Raw genomic sequence first — 21,691 nt, 5'->3', positions numbered from 1 at the left:
CTCAATTAACCCTGCTTGTGAAGCTATTGCAGTGGCAAACGTCCTTCAATCGTAACATTCTTATATTTTTAACAAAATATTTTTTTCAAACCAAACCCATTGTGCTATTGTATCGTATTGATGTCAAGACATTTGGTATGAAAATATTGAGATTCAATATATTGGTATTGTATACGTTGCCTCCCCAGCCCTAGTAATGGACTTACTGGCCTATTCTGCTGTTCTCATAGTTGTCAAATACTCCCTCGCTGCAGGTTCAGTGCGTTGCAGCTTTCACGTAACTGATAGTCACAGATATGTATGGTAGGCAGGTGGGTACCTCCGCTCCTCGTGAAATCCCCGCCCCATCAGGATCGTTCAGTCGTGACGTGAATCCTGATAAAACACCAATGGGTAGACTTTATTTGCATTACATTACAATTTGGAGTGCTGCTTGGCACTGTGTGAAACCTGCCACCAAAGTTCGTTTGTTTGTACAACTCAGCAGTTGACACCGTTGATTTGATCAGATCCACCCACGCATCGGTGTCGGTGGCTGCTAGGTTTGACACTGCTAGCTAATACTTTAAACCAACAGGCTTTTGTTTGGCAACACACTGCTCAGTTCATATAATTAACAGCGTAAATGTCGACCATGTGGACTCATCTGTCCTCATCTTTAATTTGAAATTGTTTGGCAAGTAGTCTAGGACATTTATATACATCAAAAGGAAAATCAAGTTGAATAATTATTTTGACCACAGCACATCCTTGTAATTAGCCTTAAAACAATAAAATGCATAACAAAAATAAAAAATGAAATAATAAAATACAATTATGCACATGCAAAAAACAAAACCTTGTCCGCCGCAATATAGATTTAAGAAATGTTTAATTCTTGAAATTATTTTAAATTATCAATAGTAATTGATACAGTACAATGCTTAGTTGCCTTAAAAACTTCAGCTTTTCAAGTTCTCCGACCACATTGAACATTTTTAAAATCCCATGGGCTTAGAAAAATGGTTGTAATGAAAGGGGGAAAGAACAAAAATGAATCTTTGTAGTGCTGATATTGTGGTTTCTGTGTGTCTTCTATAATATACTAGCACAAATGTTTTCAACTTTCATCATGAATATTTGGGGTAATTTAAATGTACTAAGTGGAAACAAAAGCTTAAGGTATTTTTTCATGATTTCTCAATTATATGATTTATAAGACATAATGAAAAAAGTAATACACTTTTGGATTTGACATAATACAGTATTGCACACTCGTCTTATTTTATCACTGTTGAAAGAACATGACCACCAGATGGCAGCAGAGGACCGCCACTGACTTACGGCGCGACCATTACAGCGTTCACGAAGGTGATGGTTCGTCTGGGCGCGGCTTGCTGTCGTCCACGTTTTGGCGTGGTGGCCTTATCATAGCTGTGAGTTTCGCTTTCATCAGCGGCCAGGCTCTATTGTTTTCCTCGTCACAGTTTCACATTCAAGAAAAAAAAAGATTTTGACCAGTTCAATAAATTGATGGACGACTCATTAAAAATAAATTATTCAAGACTAAGGAGTTGACAGTTGAAATATGGGGGTTTCTCTAAAGTTTCAACAAAAAATTAAGGCGTCAAGTTTTAATGGGCTCTTGTTAATCTCCCTGCATCATTTGTGACAGGCTATTTTAGGATAAATGGCTGTAATTAATTACATTAATTATGGCCAAGTTCCATTCATCTGGGTCAGAGCTCTGTGCTGAGCTTGTGTGCGTGCTCGAGTGAGTTCACTGGAGCCACTGGAACATTAATTAGAACAAGACCTCGATCCATGACATCAGTCAAAACACTTCTGACAGGACAAACTGGCTCCAGATTGTGATTTTTGTAACCTGTTAATCTGAAGAGAAGGTATTCTGTGACTGCCAATGTACGTTACAGCATCCTGAAATACTGTTTTAAGATCACACTGACAGTGTTGTTTTGCTGTCTGTAAATACTGTGCAAAACATGCTCTTGTTTTTAAGACCTGAAGTAACCTCAAAATGACTGTCTCTTTGGAATCAGGATGAATGTGAAAAACAAACATTTCAATGAAATGTGGTCTGATTTGTCCTTCTCTCGCAGGTTGTTGAGGTTTGTGTCGGCCCAAGGCAGCCTTGGCCTGCTGGCGGTCAGAAGGGCTTGTGTTCTTTCCCGTTCTGCCCACTCTTCATCGCAGAGCAACTATCGACCAATTAAGAAAGTGATGGTGGCCAACAGAGGTGAGACTTGTTTTTACTCACTGCGTACATAAAGAAAAAAAGTATTAGTATGGTGATGAGGAAGAAACAAGCTTGTGATAGTCTCCTGCCGATGGTATCTCTGTGCACACATTCTCAACCTTGTTTTAGCTAAGAGGAGATTTCTTTGTGGTTTTGGAGTCTTCATGGCTTTGCTTGTCATTGTAATCATGAGCCTCAATCCCAGTAGCCTGCACCCCAAAAATGTTACTACACTAGGTGGGATCAAAAGACAAGCAGGGAACCCATTGAAAGACTATACGAGACTCCCTGATTCATTCATTAATTTGATACCAGTAGTACTGTGGTAGTACTAGTGGGCCCCTTTGGTTCAGGTTCTAATGTCATGGTGTTTTCAGGATGGAAAAGTAAAAATCATTAGTAAAAATCAGTTTAATGGTCAATGGCGTCAAAAGCTGCACTAATGTGTTAGAGAACACATAAATAAGTGAAAACAAATTATTGGTCACTTCAAAGTTGGTGGTTATTTTGTGAAAACTTAAAAGGTCACATGACTTTTGTTTCACTAGAAGCACTCTCAGCAAGTACAGTATTGTACTAAGAGGTTTAGAGGGAGCAGCCTCTTTGGGGAGTCAAAGGAATGCAGTCTGATGAAAAGCAGAATGCGCACACATGAAGTAAACCTGTGGGCCTATCATTGAGTGAGAAAGCCCACTATCACTGGGGAAGCCAAAGAACGTTAAATATGCATCACATGGTAAGCATAGCGACATAATCAAACAAACATTTGTGAAACAGATGACCAGTTCAAGGATGCATTTGTAGTCGCAGGCAAAGCTGCTGTTGAATTATTGAACAACAGTTTTCTCCAGGGATCATTTAAAAGGGAAAGTGTCTGTTCAGTTGTCATTTCTTTTTCATTCCTTTTGCTCAAACTAAGCAATTAGTTTTATGTCTGTCACTGATGAGAAATGTTGAATAATCCTGACAATAACATGAGCTCTAATATGAAGCGGCAATGCCTTTATTCTGTTATTCCAATTGCTCTTAAGATGTCCTGTGATATGATTATGCTATTATTGTGACTCCAGCTGTTAATGGAAGCTTACACACCAACCACAATCTTGACAGCTCATTCACGACCACACGAGCAGAGAGTGGTGCACAAGCTCCTACCAAACACTGGCAGACACAAAGATACACACATGAATGTGGGAGTGGAGCTAAAAAACAAATGAAGCCTGCCTGACACATTAAGACCAGTACTCTAAATACAGAGTGTTCGGAGATGCGGAAGCACTGCTACTGACAGACTTCTAAATAAACCCCACTTCACACAAACACTCACCCATGCATGTACATATCTGTCTGGTGTGTGCCCCTCAGGTGAGATTGCAATCCGTGTGTTCCGGGCCTGCACCGAGCTCGGCATCAGGACAGTGGCTGTGTACTCGGAGCAGGACACTGGACAGATGCACAGGTATTAACATCCCCAACAACAATACGCTTCTTATTCAGTTTTTAGCATTAGTATGCCTAAGAGGAAAGGGCTGCAATGCACCTCCCCATTAAAAAGTAGGCGGATAGATCACTCCTGTATATTTCTGTCACCTGTGAGAAATTGTTTTGATGCCCACAGACAAAAAGCAGATGAGGCATACCTGATTGGAAAAGGTCTCCCACCTGTCGCGGCCTACCTGGACATCCCTGACATCATCAAAGTGGCAAAGGTAGGTCACACATTCTTAGTCTCCTGCCCCCCATTGTTAATCTCGAGCTGATGTCAAAGCTTTGCTGTACAGTCCAAGAAAAATGCCACCGTCTGTTGCTGTTGTTACTATAGGCCGCATGTTGTGAATATTGAGATCTCTCTATCTATCTATTTATCTAGTGAAAATATGGAAGATTTTTTTCATTTGTGATTCTCATTTTAATTTCGTAAAACCCACATGCTTAGCTCCAATCTGTCTTGGCCTCCAAACTTTCATACTTCTGATCATTCTTCAGTCAGAGAGTATTATTTTGTCTCCCGGCAGTCAAGTCTTGTGACTCCCCAGTCAGTCTGGGAGCGCTGCCAGGGCTTCTGGCACTGTGGACTGTGTTGGTGTGTGTGTTTCTATATGTTTCTCAGAGGATTCTGACACTTGTGTGGCTTTAGTGTTAATCTCTCCTGCCAGTAAACGCCTTCCTCAGTGCCTGAGATGCCCCTTAATTATTGTCTGTGGGAGCAGATGGCAGATACCCATCAAGCAACATCTCTATCTGGACTACCCTGCTCGCCACAGTGGTGCTTATTAAAGGAGACAGAAAAATGTCATTGTGGAATGCTTTCGTTCTGAATGCTTAATTAGTGATGATGCATAGGTGATCATGATTGTTAGCCAGCCTTTTGTAAGGTCTGTGTTCTTGACAGGAAAACGACGTTGACGCCATCCACCCTGGTTATGGCTTCTTGTCGGAGCGGTCAGATTTTGCCCAGGCCTGCCAAGATGCTGGCGTGATGTTTGTCGGGCCCACACCAGAAACCGTACGCAAGATGGGAGACAAAGTGGAGGCTCGGTCACTTGCCATCAGTGCAGGTAGCTCACGCATGAGACGCATTGTTGTAGCCTCTTCTTTCACGTGAATACCTGGTGAAGACGCTCACCAGGGAGAACAAGGCTGCAATTCCAAGCAGCAAGCCAAGTCCACTTCTCGAGGTATATGTCCCTTACAGATTGGTTCGGGACCAATGACGTCTGGGAGGAAATGCTGGTCAGCTTGGAAGATTTGAAACATACACATTAAGGCCACATACATTTGTAGTTACCGTCCAAGGTGATAATAGTGGCTTCCTTATTGATTATTGTATTGTTGTATTTATTATGCTTATTAGATCATGGAGAATGAAGGAATAAATGAAAAAATACACACATGAATGGCTGGCAGATTAAGGCTTAAGAGTCATTGTGTAGACACAATCAGGGCTGTAATTGATCATGACCCACATACTGGTATATTAGGGTTGGCCAGCAGGAGCAAAAGCCAAGAGCAGAGCTACCTGTGGTGTCCCATTACTTCTCATCCGATGAATTTATGACCGAGCTGCCTTGAACAGGCAGGTGATTGAAAGAAGGGAAATATGGCCACAATAATAAGAGATGTATTTGTTGACAAGCAGGGAAAGAGAAATGTAATTTCTGGAACAAAACAAAATTCCTGCATAAACAGCATATGATTGATGTTTGTTATCATTTAATTTGAGAGCAGGTGGAATGAATAGAGACCTGAGTTCATTTACTAATTGGATTTCTCCTGACTCTGAAGTGGTATTGTTGAGCCATGTAAAGACATTGCTGTGGCAAGTCTTATAAACAGAGCGACTGGTAGGCGTGCAAGGCTGACTATTCTAGTGCTATATTACTGCCATATTAAGTTCCAAAAACAAATCTTTGCTCTTCCTAAATCCATTCTGGAGCTCAGGAAAGCGTGAAGTTCCCACTTCAGTGTATGATCGGCAACTGAAGTCAGGATATTTGTCACCACAACTCATTTGTTATTGAAATGAGTAAACACCAACAAACACCAAGATTTACTTTGTCATAGAATCTTATGTTTTCTCTGCACCAAAAGATGTATTATTGTTAATAATAATAATAATGATAATAATAACTTCAAGCAGATGATAGTATCTATTGCAGATTGCAAGTGGTTGGCTGCCACCACATGGACTGCCACAGCTCCAAATGTAGACAACCATAGTTCTAGTTGTGGTTAAGTTGTTTGTTTTCCAGACATTGTTTTTCCCCTCTCCAGTTTGTCAGAGCCTCTTAGTATTTTTTGTACTATTTTTGGAAAAAGTGGCGCTTACTGTTTTGTGTAGGTTTTCCCTGGGCGCACTGGTCCAAGTATATTAAGTCTGGTTCATTGGTGACTCTAAACAGAGCATGAGTTTGCAGTTATCTGTGTGTACTCTGGCCATTGTGCCCCGTCATCACCCGTTAATGATAAGCTTTGACACAAATCAAGTGAATACCAAACTTGCATTCATGTAAATATATTTCCAGTAAAATGGCTCTGTTTAAACTGGAGACAGACGGTTTAATGTTAAACATGTCTGTTGGCAGCATATTAACAACAGCAGATGAGCTGTTAAACATTTGCTTTGACGAACAATAAACTGCTTTTGAGCTCTGAGTAGTGTTTCGTTTTGTACCATGAAGCATATGATGTCTGAATTTGAAAGATACATTCTAATGCCGTGAGAGCGCTACATTTCGACCAGCATCAGAAGTTACTTTAGGTTTTGTGTGATACGTAGTGGCTGTGTGATAGACCTTGTGGTGGATATCTTGATCCTGCATGCCTCACGTAAATACACAATTCTGCTTCGAAGATTTGTACCTTCCCTTCTATGTCCATGTAAAATGTTATTTCCGCAACCTGTGTCTTGCCTGCTCATTACTGCGTTCATTTAGCTCAGGAAAACAATGGGTGCTGGTGAGTTTCACCTGTTTAGAATCACTGTACTTGAGCATTGTCCAAGACCACCCGTCTATAGCCTCCACCATTCTCATGTCACGTTTCTGCAGATTTTTTTTCAGCATTTATTTATAATGCCTTTTGGCTTTTATTTGGTTTGTCCAGGAGAGGATTAAAGAACGTGCATGATGATCAAGGTGATCCGCTGCTGCAGATCGTGAGACCAAAGCCTGAAATTGTCTGCTTCATAAATATTACTGACTTTTTTACCTTCTTTCCACTTGACATTTGATTCCATCTTTCCAGTCGTGCAATACTTTGATCTTCTTTTGCTCGATTGAATATGTAAATAGCTGATGTCAGCATTGTCTTTGAGGAGCGTAGGTACATACCACAGTGTGCTCTTTGAAACTTAGACGCCGCTCTCTTCTGCTTCTCTGAAACTTGAATTTAGAAGGAACAGCAATATTGCATTTGTTAACCATAGAGTCGTCTGCCCTCATTTTGTCAGTGATTAACGCTCTTCTTGCCTCTCCAGGCGTGCCGGTGGTCCCAGGAACAGACTCCCCCATTTCTTGCCTGCAGGAGGCGCAGGCCTTTGCACAGACTTATGGATTCCCAATCATCTTCAAAGCAGCGTACGGAGGTGGTGGACGAGGCATGAGGGTGGTCCGAGAGTATGAGGTGAGCATGATGGATAGGTTCACTTTCCTGACCTCAAGCAGGGAAATTACAGTGTAGCAGCCGCGCAGAATGTAAACGGATGAGGCAAAGCATGAAACTACTGTCGCAATGTAAAGTCCATAAAATATGATTGAAGCAACTCACTCCAGCCTTGAGCTAAACTCGGCTGCTGTGTGTGATGTGAGATTGTTGCTGGGCAGACATCGCTCCCCTGCTATTGTCCGGGACATTAATGGAGTAATTAACAGCCCAAATGGACTAAGAATGAGATAATGAATGTTCTTCATCGCGAGTATGCCAGCTGATGAAATGAAGACTGCAGTAAATTCTGCTCTCATCCATCTCATTGACTCATAAATATATATTTACCTTTTTGTACTGTAATTGTTCTTTCGTGTCATTTCATTTTGGTGAAAACTGCAAGTACTGTGTGATGTATATAATCAATAGAGAAATAGATATTCAACATAATGATGAAATATAAATTAATTTGAGGAGATTCACAATTTATCTCTATCTAAAACATTACACTGATTACCTGTTTATCTAATAAACTGGACCTTGTATCATAGTTGAACTTAATTGACCTGAAGCATGGTTGCATTGTTTAGTTTCATATTAAACCAGTTTGTTTGACCCATGCAGTTGCAGTGAGACTATTAAACAGATGATATGACCGGTGTCCTCTGGATGACTTGATGATAAATGTGGAGGTGGCTGTGCTTGTCACACCAGTGTTCTTTATCATCTGGCAAGCCTTTTCATCTCTTTCTCATAGTCTGCTGCAGGGATGCATGAGATCATTGTCTGCATGTTTCACAGTCTGACTTTCAAAATTGAGCACAGTAGTTGGTTCCAGAATCCAGAGATTGTTCCTGAGTCAGAGATGACAGGAGGCCATGCCCCTGAGCATGTCAAGTCATCCAAAATATAAACGTACCAAAGAAGTCAGGCCCGGAGACAGTCAAGACAGTCAGTCTCAAGTTATGGTGCTTCAATTCGCATATATGAAGTTATGGTCCTTAAATTCTTAAAAATTCTAGAAAATACCTTTTAATTACTGTAAAATCGTAGCTAATAACGCTGGCATTGCAAAAATGAATTTGTTTAAAATAAGGGTGGGTGATATGGAGGCACTTACATCATGAGTCATGCTTGTGTGTAATTTTAGGGCCACATAAATTTGTAGTTACTGTCCAAGGTGATAATAGTGGCTTCCTTATTGATTATTGTATTGTTGTATTTATTATGATTACTAGTTCATGGAGAATGAAGGAATACATGAAAAATGTCAGCTGTGAGCTGAAATATAATGCTAAGTCAACCAACAAAGTAAGGATGTATTATCATCCTGGAATATGTGAATGATGTCTGAACAACAATATCTGCTTCCTTACATCACTGTATCCCTCTGGTTCTATCCCTGAGGCCTTGACGACTCTGCTGACCCTCGAGTCTCTGAAGGGATGGGGGCAAAGAGTGAGTGACTCAGCCCCCCCCTTACCCGCCCAAACAATAGTACAAGTTCAGATGAGAGTCAAGACCTTGACTTGGCTGAGTTCGGGCTCTGCTCCACTCATGTATCACTCTCCCACAGGGGAAGTGGATGTGTCCAACAAACAGACGCGGCTCAGTAGTTATGTGGTCAAAGTCAAAAACGACTATGTTCGCCTCATTTGACTAAAAACTGTGTTTTTAAGACCTTTACTTTGACTTTTAGTATTTAATTTTTGCCTTATTCACTTCCTTTCTGGTTTGCTTCTGGTTTTAATATCTCTGGTTATTATTTGTATTGGGTTTCTGCTTGTACTCACTGTTCATGTTGGGCATTTGTTTCATTTAATTTAAAAAATAATTGTGTATTTCTTTATTTTTTTCGTCTTTTTTTTTAAGTATATTTCACAAGTGACAGCTTTTGCATCTTCATTCATCTAGTGCCTAATTTGGTTAATAATACTAGTTAATAATAATAGTAAATGTGATTTTTTTCCATTGTTATATTGGAACAAGCACTTGCTATTTTTTTCAAATGTAATATCATCAAATAAAATGCATTTTTTTTATTATTCTTGTTAACAATATCCTTTTTTTATGTGAGGGGTTCTGTTTTCGATTTGCCACAGTCTTTTGTTGTGTTTGTGACATGCTGTTGTGTCTCAGGAACTGGAGGAGAACTATCAGCGAGCGTACTCTGAGGCGCTGACGGCGTTTGGAAATGGAGCCTTGTTTGTGGAGAAGTTTATTGAGAAGCCGAGACATATCGAAGTGCAGATCCTCGGTAGGCATCTCATTGAAACCTGAAAAAGTCAGAGAGATGTTATTGTTCGCTGAACCTTTTTTTTAATTAGGTCCAAACTTTATTCATTCAAAGTAACGTGTTCATGTAACATAATAATATTTCCTCACTCATAACGCCTTTTGCTGCTAACTTACTATTAACAGACATTTCTTCATGTGCGTGTCTGTATGTGAGTGATAAATGTATAAATATTCTATCCGCCTGTCCACCTGATGATCTTTCTTCCTCCAGGTGATAAATATGGAAATGTCATCCACCTTTACGAGCGAGACTGCTCCATTCAGCGAAGACACCAAAAGGTGATGTTCCAACTTTGAAATACAATTAACCGTAATTACTGGCTGAATTTAAAAATGATCTTTTGTGGCATTTATCTGCTTTAAATGGGATTAAACAGAAGAGAAAAAAGATTTTTCTTTCACTCGAAATGGATATTTTTAATTTGGTTAGCATGCAGGCTCTTTGTTCTGACTAAAATCTATGATCCCAAGGGTGAATGTTGTTGATATCACCTGTCCGTCATTTCTCTGGAAACTCAATCTGAATGAAGAATGAACTCATCATGTCGCCGCTGCGTGGCACATTCTAACAAAGGCTTTTAGATGAGCAGTCGGCTGGCTCTCCATGACATTTGTATTTGGAACTGGATAACCAAGCGGAAGGAAAACTTGGAACCTGAAATAGCCCTATCATTTATGCCCTATCGTTTATGTGGCTTCCATACCTTGATTCACCAGACGCATACTCTACTGTATAGAGTAGATTCCTATTTGTGGCTTGTTAAATGTACTGTACCTCAAAAACAGGACACCCAAAGAGATTTAATGGAATACATTTTTGGGTTTTTGCAACAGTGATTAAGTGTGAATATATATATATATATATATATATATATATATATATATATATATATATATATATATGAAATAACACTTATACTAACACTTGTCTTCTTCTTTTATAATATTTTATGAACTAAATTTGTCTTAAATTATAGACTCTTTTTTCTGTCTTTTAGTTTGATGGCCCCTCACAACCGTTCCAATATTTAATAAGGCCCATGGAAAAGTAGTTGCTAACCCCTGTGTTGCCATGTGTTTGCAAAATGACCAAGTACTTTCAGAAAGGAAAAATAGTGTAGTTATATTCCTCAGATACTAAGAAATGGAGTGGAGGTGGAGGAAGTTGACTGCTATGTCCATGTGCCTGAAATTAAATTGGGTATTTGCTGCATGAATGGTCCCAAGATAATAGCAATATAACAGTTTGAACAATCAATTAATCTGTTAAAAAGTCATTTCACTTGTCTTTCCGATTAACGAATTGCTCAACAAACGACTTCCCTACTGACTCATCTGTCTGTTGTTGATTCCTTTTCAAAAGCTTTGTAACTGCTGCTTCCCCAGTAAAGGTAGGAGAAAAGAGAGTTTGGAAATGGCAGCAGCTCTTCTCACAGAGAAGACAGCAATGTGAACAAAGGTTCCATTTGGGGAGAATAATAAAATTCAACTGTGCCTCATTTGATCACTTGGTTGCTTCTTTAATCAAATTACTGCTGATTATCACGTTAGCAGCTGCAGCGTTCTTGTGAGAACTGCAGCGCTTTGATTCTTAATCCATCCTCGTCCTTAATCTTACATCTTTTTCAATCACACCAGCCAGAACTGAGTCTGGTTCGAATAAATGTGGAACACTGCAGATAACACCGGGTTATTTTTAGGTTCTTGGAAGTCGTTCTTGCTCTTCAATGGGGGTTTAGGCTTAAGATTTGGAGGTTCACACATGGATCATGAGCCTGTTAGTGAGAAACAAAGAGCAAGATCTAATCAAATGCCCTATCAATTTCTGGGGCCGATCGAGAGGAGGTTTGTGTTGTTCTTTAATAAGGACGGGGGCTTCCATCCTTCTCTGGATCGGCTTTGCTGTGGCTCATACCACCACATTTTCAGCGGGACACATAGTGTGACTGCTATAAAAACATGAGTGAAGATACTACGTCCAAGTTGGGGTGCTTTGCAATTAGGTTGGCCTGTTTGAGAGATTGGGGCTAGTACTTTGTCATCCCCAAAGACTCAGATAAAAGGTGCTGTTTCTTTGCCACATGGTCACAATAGAATAGGGCTTATAGGATTATCAGTCTTTCTATTTCATTGATGCATTTTAGAAGAGCTGGGAATTTTCCTTTCTTTTTCTCTCAGTAAGGTTCCTCCAGAAGTTGCTTCCTGTGGTGTCTGTCTGTTTTTATTTTGTTTAACAAATCCATTTGTGCAGGTATTCACAAATATTTAAATAATCAGCGGTTATAAACCAAGGTGTTTTCGTCTTCTTTTTGCATTTCAGGTTGTTGAGATTGCACCTGCTTTTCAACTGGACCCCCACCTCAGGGACCGTCTTCACGCAGACTCTGTCAACCTGGCCAAACAGGTACGATTTGCAAGGCTTTAGAAAGTATGATAATAAAGTCAGACTGATGCAGAAAATGGTCTTATACAACTAACCTGCCCTTGATATAGTGACAGATACTGAGGCACAAATGAGAGTGGGATTGAAACCCTGTGTTGTGTCCTTCCTTTGCTCGTTACTTTTACGTTCCTGCGATCCAAAAAAGTGATGTAGTATTGATCGCTTGTCAGAGCAGGATTTCCAGAATGGTATTTCTTTTTCCAAATGTTGTTTTAATGAGGTTCCTTCCTGAAGTTGCTGTGCGAGAGTTGCAAATACCACTCAGCTGTGAAGACAAGCATTGTTGATGTTGACCAATAGGGGTCTCATTGTTCTTCTGCATTTTCTCCCTTCCTACTGTGGATGTTTTTATTTCATTTTCTTTCACTTTCCAAACACCAATTAAAGTTGGTTCGGAGACTGTGTCTGATTAACTTTTGACCAAATTTACTTTTTATTGGTGTGTGTTTGTACCAGTGTGCTCCCAGAACTCCACATAACAGTAGAACTTCAGATGTTAAATACGCATGCACTTTTATCAGTACACCTACACTGAATGGAGGAAAAAAAAAAAAAAACGTAAGCACCAACCAACCAACTACCTGCTGTCGTGCAGTAGTCAGAGCCTTTGAACATCTTTGTCACCGTAGCATGTCCTGTTGAAGAATGTTGCCAGGCAACACTGACAGTGGCGCGACAAAGCTACTGGGGCCTTGAGTGGATATTGTGTTGAATATCACAGCTGTGTCCACGGATATAGTCTCGGCCGCTCATAATGAATTTGTGTTTAGAAATTTGCTGAGCTGAAAGACGCATTGCTGACTGGCCTCGGTTTGGAACTGCTTCCATTTTAATCAGTTCACTCGCTCATCCTCAACTGCTTCTGCTTTTGATCAAAGCATTATCACAGCAGACATGTATCTGGAGTTTCTTTCAGGTAAACTCCTGTATTAAATCCTGGATGGAAATGATTGTAAAGTATATTGTGCGCTGAAGCTGTTGTTGAATATTAAATTGACCTGGTCTGCTGGGTTTCAAGGAATGATGAAGGTAGATTCTTCTATACTCGATGTAGTTGAGTGCCAGATCTGGAGGAATAAGACAGGAGACCCCATGTGAGTGTCAAACGTCATAGTTGCTAATGGACCCCCAGCACCTGAGGCGCCACCTGGTGTGTCATAGGCATGATGACTCATCACCTGGGTGTGCACCTTGTCACTTGTCTCTAACAAGTCAAAATGTGTGGGAGGTGACTGCAGATGGACAAGTAAAGAACAAGTGTGGGCTGTAGGGGTTAGATCTGTGCTAGGTGGAAGATTCAGAGAGGTGCTTATAAAAGGTCTGGTGGTGTGCTGAAAGTTCCCACGAGTGCGCATATTTCTGTGAATAAAGGATGTGATGGAAGTTGCTCCAGGTCTGTGTCGCAGAATGTGCACCTGCACTCGAATTACAGGTTCATGTCCTTTTCGATCTTGTATGATGCTTCCATTCATTACGTAAAAGATGTTTGTCTTGCCCTTTGACCAAATATCTTACAGCCATTTTGTTCGTGTCTCAGCAGCTATCCAGTTAAAATCATTCAGTTCAACTCAGAAATGGAAGTTTGTGTTTTGACTGCCGTCCTTTTAACTTCCTTTTCAGAAGCTTAATCACGCTCCGATGAGACAGTTGTGTGAGTCTTGCTTCGAATAAGCGTCCAGATTAAAGTTTTTAAGGTTCTGGCAATCACAGCAGACACGGTGTTCTCATTCTTACTGCAGCGGTCTGGCAGCGACACTCCTGTGATGGGATTCCAGCAAACAAGAGGACGTGTGTGTGATCTGCTGTAGTCGTCCTTATCTGCAGCTTCGGATTTCCACTGCCGTTGAAACTGTTTGTGTCGAGAGAATTAGCTGCCAGTGTCACACATCAAAATAAGAGCTGCTCTTAAACGTCCTTGTGATGTTTGTTGGCTCAATAAAACTGATGTAGTTGAGTATTTACGCTGCTAGCTTGTCTGTGGGCTCCAAATTATCAGTCTAATCAGCTGAACGCTTGTCTTGGTGTGACGGGGGTGACAAGTGGGTCTGTGTGTGTCAGCACAGTCTCACCATCTGCCTTTTTGTTTTCCCATCCAGTTCATCTGAAAACCTGACACAATTGTGATTACCTGAGGTTCAATTTTCTGCAATGTTTTTGGCTGATGGCAGAAGGCTGCCGTTGGGATTTGGACGAAGTGTTTTACGTGTGATTAAAAAGTGAGAAGAGAGTCATAATTATTACTGGTACGATTGTGTATTGTTTTCAATATTTAACTCTGTCCGTCCAGTTCCACTAAATAGGATAGCTTTTCAAGAGAAACATATGGAGGGCAGTTGCTGCTTTACTCAGTGATGTGGTTTTAGAAAGCTCTTTAAGGATGCAGTTTCTGACACAATGTAGGACGCTGCAGTGTGCGGAATAACCTACCTGTTGCTTCATGCAATGTATAGGTCCTGTATGTCTGGTGACTTCTGTCAAAAGAATCTCATCTGGCTTTATTTGTTGTGCATTCAGTGTACTTTAACTGTGTTCTTATTGAGATCAACATGCCCTCCTGGTTCACGATCATACATACATGAGAGTATGATGTTTTTAAGTGTTTTTTATGAAAATAGGAGTCGCTGATGGCCAGTGTGTATATATACACCAAGCTATTACAATTGTGAAAGAGATGAGTGACGCTGCATCCCTGAATGATGCAGTGACTTGTCACCCTCTTGGAATATTCTTTTTAATATTAAAATAAAATCTAGGAGAGGAGGAATTAAAGTGTTTTGAGAGTTGGTTCCCCAGTGTTCTTCCCCAGGCCAGAGCAGTCGTTCAAATGCTGTACATGTAGTCACACGGAGCTCTCTGTGTCAAACCAGGAGGACTCAGAATCACAACTTTTGGGACTTGGACTGCTGAAATCCCAAGGTGAACCATTTTAATAATTGATAATGCCAAGCACTGACAAAAGGCTGGGGCTCCCTGAGGTCGGTCTGCGTGAGGAATTTTGACGTTCCTTAATTAAGGAGGAATCTTGTCGGCTATTTCCTATTCGCTTTGATCGTTGCTGCCAGGTGATAGTAGCAGTTTGCCTCATTCCATTGATAATATTCACTCCTCATTAATAGAGAGGGTCAATGTAGTTTATTGAATTAGTGAAATGATGTATTCTGCAATTATCCCTTCATAGAAAAACTGATTGATGAGGTGATCCAAAGGCACAACAAAACTCAAACATAAAACCCTTGGCATGTTCTGTTTGTACCAACATTTGATGTGGACAATTGTTAATTTTTCCGTAATACATTTTTTTCCGCCATTAATTCGAAACTTTTATTTCCATATTTCAGCACTTTTGAAAGTCTTGACAGGTTACTTATTAACATGTGAATTAGCTGCACATTGGCCACTATTTAATCATTTTAAAACACAGCTTAGCCTGAAAATATATTTGTACCCTGGCATGGACCCCAAAATTCCTCTCTAAATAACACCATAATTACTCATTATTTACATGAAATAAGTTAGTAAATAGTTTAATAATGACCATTGGATGATAATACCCCAATCTAAAGACTTGCTGGTGTTTTTTTTTTTATTAACTGATACACCCGCCTACACTTTATTTTTATTTTGCAAGAGGTGGGCAAATTAATGGGTTTTATCGCATTAAGGTGTTGCTGTTAATACTACTGTTACTATGCGAAACAATGCATGATACAGTCTCGCAATTCATTATTCTTCACTTTTATGTTTGTTACTGCATGTACACAAAGTGTGATTGTCATGAGTACTCAAGGAAAAGTGTGCAGTTGATCACTAATTTTACTATTTAAAAACAGTGATTCTGTCGGGATTGCAAAGAATTGAGAGGATTTCTTTCCTCATTCAGATATTGTTCCACAAAAAGATGTATGAAAATCATTAAAAAAATTTTTTTTGGAAAGAGTTGTTTTGTGACGTGCAAAAGACCATAGAGTGAGACTGAGTGGCCTTAGTCCTGCTGTCAGCCACCATGACAATGGTGAGCAGTGAGCTGTTGTCGTCTACTGGAACCAGGCTCTAATTCAGACTGACAGGAAGTCCCCTGAGTTGGTCTCGGCTGTAAACATCGCTTCTATTAGTCCAATAAGCAGCCGGTGCATGTCTGCAACAGTTTGTTCCACTTTCCACTCCGGAACTTCCTGCCCTGGAAACATATTTATAGATCCATCAGGAAGAGTAGAGACAGGAATTTGCCTCTGCCTTAAATTTCTACATATATTTTTTTCCATTAATCTCCTAAATGTCTTCTGAAGAAATGCCTCAATCTCCGGCAAGCCATTGAAATAAATAATAAAATCGCATGTGTCACTGCAGCATAAAATTCTGCCTGAATATAGCAGCTGTGCGGGAAACAGACTAATAATCATCCCTCAACGTCATTAGAGCTTGAAGTGCTGTTTGATCAATTTCTATGGAAATTTAGGGAAATGGATTATTTTCATCTGTTGTTGTTGCTTGCTATTCGTTTTTTTATTGATTATTTTTGTTTGGACAGTTAAGCTCTTTCTTTCCAAAACAGTTTTAAGTTAATTTATTAGAACAATGTGTTTTTATCATTTTCACTCAATGAGCAGACTGAGTTGTTGTCTGCAACCATATCATTATTTTATCAGTTAGCCTTCATATCTTCAGTCACAGATATGCTGGGTTACATTAGCCATTTGTTTCAAAGGTATTGGACAGTGTGAGGATGGGATCTTCTTTGCTCTCCGTTTGTACGACTTTTTCTTCATGAGGTCATATCTATGAATTAGTTTGGCAATGGCTCTGCAAATGAAATTGTGTGGCGTTCTGCCACTTGAGGGCAGTGTGACTTGTCTAGGTAGTTCTTAAAAAACTGTAGTTGTATCTGCTACATATTTTCTGTTGTGACTTTAACTTGGCACCACAGCTTAAATATTTAATAGCAATATAATGGCATAGTTCCCAAATTAATCCATTTACTTCCTTTATCCGCTCTGTTCCTGATTTCCAGTTTCCTCTGCTCATTCTGCTTCTTCAATTATGCTGCGTCGTTGTAACCTGGGATCATCCTGTGTCAAGCGACAGCGCTGATCTGATTAATTCTCCATTTTCACTCCAGAATTCATCGCTAATTATTGGGCTGATGATGTACTGTACCGTATGATGCGTGGATTGTGGATGAAGGTCTCAGAGCTGAGACAATATTAGAGCGATGAAAGGCAGGTTAGGAAAGTTCAAAACACACTGTGGGGTGGGGTGGGGTGGGGTGCGGGGGTGGAGGGGGGAAGCTGCAGTGAGACAACAGGCCCGCAGTAAATGAAAAGGGGAGAGAAACTACGTGCAGATGAGAACAGTGTGGTCAGAAGGTTTAAGGAGACGATGCAGGGATGGAATCGATCGCTTCCTGGAGCTGGAGAGGACAGTGGAAATTAGAGCTAAGAGGAAGATGGACGGATGAGAGGAGCAGCAACGATGCTAACGAGCAGTCAAAGTTGTTGAATTATTAATGTGGAGAGGAACAAACTGCTGCACTTTACGGCGATGGTCAAACTCTTAATTGGACTGAAGAGCTAGGTAAATGTATGTGAATGCTGAGCTGATGGCAGCACCTTGTTGTGAGGGATTTATAAATATGTATATTACTGCAGCAGAGGTTACTCATCGTCCTCCTTTCCTGCTGCGCTCCTCATGTGAGCCACAGTTGTCATAACCATCTCGCGCTCTCACTTGGACATTTTTAAGATTTCTGCACAATTGACCTTCAATTCTTTAACTCATGATGGACTTAATTTCTCTTGCTAGCAGATTGTATCTCATCATAATTCATGAATTCACACTTCAGTTATCAGTTGTGTACCAATCTTCGTTCTGTGCGGCAGAACCTATGGTCCCAACTCTATTAAGGAGGCAAGAAGAGTACAGCGCTTGCAGAACCAGCTGAAGACATCGAACAGCTCCATTGAATGCGCTGTGTTTAGAATAGTTGAGGTGAAGGTGAAGAGGGCAACATGGCTTCCATGAGTTAGTATTGCTTCACTGCTGCGGATGCTCTTCTTTGCCTTAAATCTATGGTTATGATTTTTGTTCCAGAAAACCTAATTTTGGGTGGAAATCTTGCCCTAGCAAATCTTTCCTTATTTGAGTTGAAAAGCTAAATTATTTTCCAAAGAGACTGAAAAACAAAACTGCTTTCAGTGTGAATAAGAAGCAATAGATGTGATATTACAAGAGAAATGTATCAATAAAATATGCATTCAAATGGGAAGCATCAACAACAACCTCCAGCGAAGTTCAGTCACATGACAATAAATATTTTACTGTCTTTAATTATGTAAGATAGCAGTACTGCATTGTGTTGGTCTGATTGCTGAGTTTGAGCTGATGGAGACAGAGCCACACTGGGAGCTGTGTGTTGCCTCTGTGCTGCAAGCGTTGCAGGTTTGATGTTAAGGCTTGTGAGTGAATTTGGAAGTAAATAGTTGCTGTCACACTGAGGATGTTGAATTCCCGTCAGGAATCATTCCGTTCATCTGCCGATCATTGTATTTCTCCTGACAAACTGTTTGTCCTCTGCCTCCTCAAGCTTTCTTTTCCCAGGACTCCAACTTAATGAACACTTCCAGAACCTTTACTTGAAATCTTGCTGACATTATTTGCCTGGAATTTCTCTGCGAGATGGAGGAAAGAGAATCTGTCTTTTGGGAAATTAGACAGCTACGTTTCCCAGTTTTCTCACAAAAACAAGAGCCTTGAAGTTTTTTGAGTTAGGTTTGTTGTCTCAGGCATCTGACGAACAGTCACACATATTCATATGCATCATCACCCCCTGTTAAATTGCATTTTTGTGCGCACAATTCTGCTTCCTTGTAGACATATGTATGCCACAATTACAGATCTCTAACTGTCAGGCGAATAATAATAATAGAGATTACAGTACGATCACCAACATCTTTCACACTCCTTCATTTCCTAAAGAGCCTGTGTCAAAGACGCTTACAAGACAGGAACATTTGAGTTACAAGCGACTCTGATCGGAATCAAATCATGGAGATGTAAACGCTACTCCTATGATCAAACAGAGAATGTAAGGCTAGAATTAGATCTTTAGGCTTAACAGTTTCATCATCCTTGGGTTAAAAATAAACATGCCTTGTTCAGACATTTAAGACAGTTGTGATGCATGCAGGTACTCATAAGTCCTCAAAACAAACAGACAGTTAAGAACCGTAACAAAACATTTCTGTGTCTTATTTTTTTCAGTTTTTCATAGATGCAGCTCTGTTTTAAGAACCTGCTTACAGAGCTGCCTTCAACTGGATTGGGAGGGTTTCTAAGGTGGCGCTGAAAGGTCTTGCTGAGGTGGTTGATGGGATTTTGGATGGTTATAGAGTTGTCATACCTCCATTTTTGGTTTTGAGGAAGTGACCTGGCTGTCAAAGGCGCACTCAATTATTACTTGTGAAAACTGCAGGGCGTGGTTTTGATATGGAGGTGCGTTTCATCAGTGTAGCAGTGGGGGTATATTTAATGGCTTCTGATGACACAGCTAAGCAGAACCAGACACACCAAAGGTGACTGTCAGTGTGAGGGACTTGTATACCTCAGTGAGTCTCTGCAATGGTCCTGACACATTCCATATTGCCTTACTGTCTGAAACCTTGTTCAAAGTGTAGCGCCCATCAGTGGCTTTTGAGTAGTCGCGGAGGATGTTGTGGAGGAGTAGTGGAGAGTTATGGGATGGCATCTGAAGTGCGGACTGGATGAAAACCTTACTGTTAATTTTGAACAGATGGTCGTGCTAAAGATTTACCTGATGCAGAAAGGTGATTTCTTTCTCCTTGGACCTGGCGGGTGTTGGTGATAGCAGTGTGGTTTTGAAGGGCTTCTGGGTCCATTGAGGGGATCGATGATGACTTACTTAGCGGACGGCTGAATACAGCTAGCTAAAATGAAAGCTTAGGTCATGAGTCAGATGAGGCTGTGGATATAATGAGACACAATAAGACGAAAATAAAAACACTTCATGGATCAAAGGACACACTTAGTTGCTGAAACACAAATGTGGATGTGCATCTTCCCCCATTTCGTGTTTTGTGTCCACTACTAAACCTTAAAAATTTGACATTTACTGTTATTGTTGTTTGTCTGGTTCTTCAGTGTTTTTGTGCTGGCCGCAAGAGTCATACCTGGTTATTCACTTTCTCTGTGAACCGTGCACTAATCTGTGTTACTGCTGTCTAACCACTATCTGTGTGTGTGTGCGTGTGTGTGTACATGCATGCGCATGAATATGTGTTGTTCGCTGACTCTCTTTGATCATCAGCCTCTTCATGCTCCCTTCTTTCTTCCTCCTGCTCTCATTGACAATAAGCTCATTATGGCTCCATTAACTGCTGACAGAGATAGTGTGAAGGAGGGCAGGAAGAAAGAGAGACACTGGCAAAGTGGGACACAAGCTTCAAAAACCCCCAAAAGATGTTGGATATCAGGACAGATTTATAGGCACGGATGAACAGGAAACAGGAATACTCTGAATTCTTTCCTCAAGTGTGTTAGAGGATGGATTTGAGGAAAGTGTCTGGTGAAATTTCGCAATAAGACGTTTGACATTCACAACTGCAGTCAGATTATGTGACTTGGGAATGGTTTATTGCCTCGGTTGACATGAAACTTCAACTTATATGCAGAGTTCTCAGTGTTCCTTGTCTGTGAGGACTCCAAAATGCACATTGTGAGCAGGAACTGACACTTGGTATCTTTTAAGTGATGTTTTTAATGTGCTTATTTGTGATGATTTCAAAGTTGGTCACTGAATACTAAAGGAAGTCCATATTTGTGACCTTTCCGTCTCACTCTCACAAAACATCACAAAACATTTTTACACGTGCAGTCGTGCTCCTGCTGACATTTAACAAAAGGCCAAAGTTGAGAATTCTGCGGTTTCCTGATGAAGAGGAAACTTAAGGCTGCACAGATCCAAGTAAAGGTTACGGGGGGAATAAAATGCACTGCCGCTCACTCTCGCTGCGAATACATTTTTAAGGTGTCACAAAACGTGACAGTTGTCTGGCCACGACTCTCCCTCCAGAAACTTAATGCTGTTATTGTGGGATGTCTGTCTCTCCGCCTGAGAAGTTATTGCTGTAATTTGCAACTGATGCATTTCAAAGAAAAAGGGGGCAAAAAAGGAAGTCCCATTGATTGTAAACATTGGACTTCCGAGCGGACACACTGTTTCGAGAATAAGGAAGCGGCTCTGTTGCTTCTGATTGTGCTACTTATTGTGCGCTATAAAGCAGAAGTTGACAGTTTGTCTGCTGATTGATGGATTTATTGCGTCCATGTATTTAAGCTTCACTGAGTTCAGCAATAACCCTGGACAAATGTGTGAAATCAATAATCTCCGTTCTCCGAATAGCTGTGTGTCACATAAACATGGGGATTTAGTTATTGTTTATTGCAGATTTCCATCTCAAATGCTCTTTAATGGCTTCTTCTGCATGGCAACGCTGAGTTGAATAATAATCATCTGACAAGCCGGCGCAGTGTTTCGAACACAGTCACTTGAATTT

At 40.5% G+C, this 21,691-nt stretch overlaps 1 protein-coding gene and 1 long non-coding RNA gene across 2 annotated transcripts in view; one reads left to right on the top strand and one right to left on the bottom strand.

The window, feature by feature from the left end:
• LOC128755270 (pyruvate carboxylase, mitochondrial-like) overlaps positions 1-21,691 on the top strand; it is a 174,878-nt gene that overhangs the window by 3,592 nt on the left and 149,595 nt on the right. Inside the window, exons 2-9 of the mRNA XM_053858484.1 lie at positions 2,100-2,236; positions 3,602-3,695; positions 3,855-3,945; positions 4,629-4,794; positions 7,215-7,360; positions 9,521-9,638; positions 9,891-9,958; positions 12,000-12,083. Coding sequence (XP_053714459.1) covers positions 2,100-2,236; positions 3,602-3,695; positions 3,855-3,945; positions 4,629-4,794; positions 7,215-7,360; positions 9,521-9,638; positions 9,891-9,958; positions 12,000-12,083 — 904 coding nt within the window. The remainder of the gene's footprint in view (positions 1-2,099; positions 2,237-3,601; positions 3,696-3,854; positions 3,946-4,628; positions 4,795-7,214; positions 7,361-9,520; positions 9,639-9,890; positions 9,959-11,999; positions 12,084-21,691) is intronic.
• On the bottom strand, positions 657-6,771 carry LOC128755272 (uncharacterized). Its single transcript, XR_008414103.1, has 3 exons — positions 6,706-6,771; positions 3,564-4,953; positions 657-2,256 (listed from the first exon to the last, which is right to left on the bottom strand). It is a non-coding gene; the product is annotated as an uncharacterized LOC128755272 (long non-coding RNA).

The sequence above is a fragment of the Synchiropus splendidus genome, chromosome 3 (genome assembly GCF_027744825.2).
Source record: "Synchiropus splendidus isolate RoL2022-P1 chromosome 3, RoL_Sspl_1.0, whole genome shotgun sequence".
Lineage (NCBI taxonomy): Eukaryota > Metazoa > Chordata > Actinopteri > Syngnathiformes > Callionymidae > Synchiropus > Synchiropus splendidus.
Note: the sequence above shows the minus strand (reverse complement) of the source record. Positions and strands in the feature narration are given on the sequence as shown.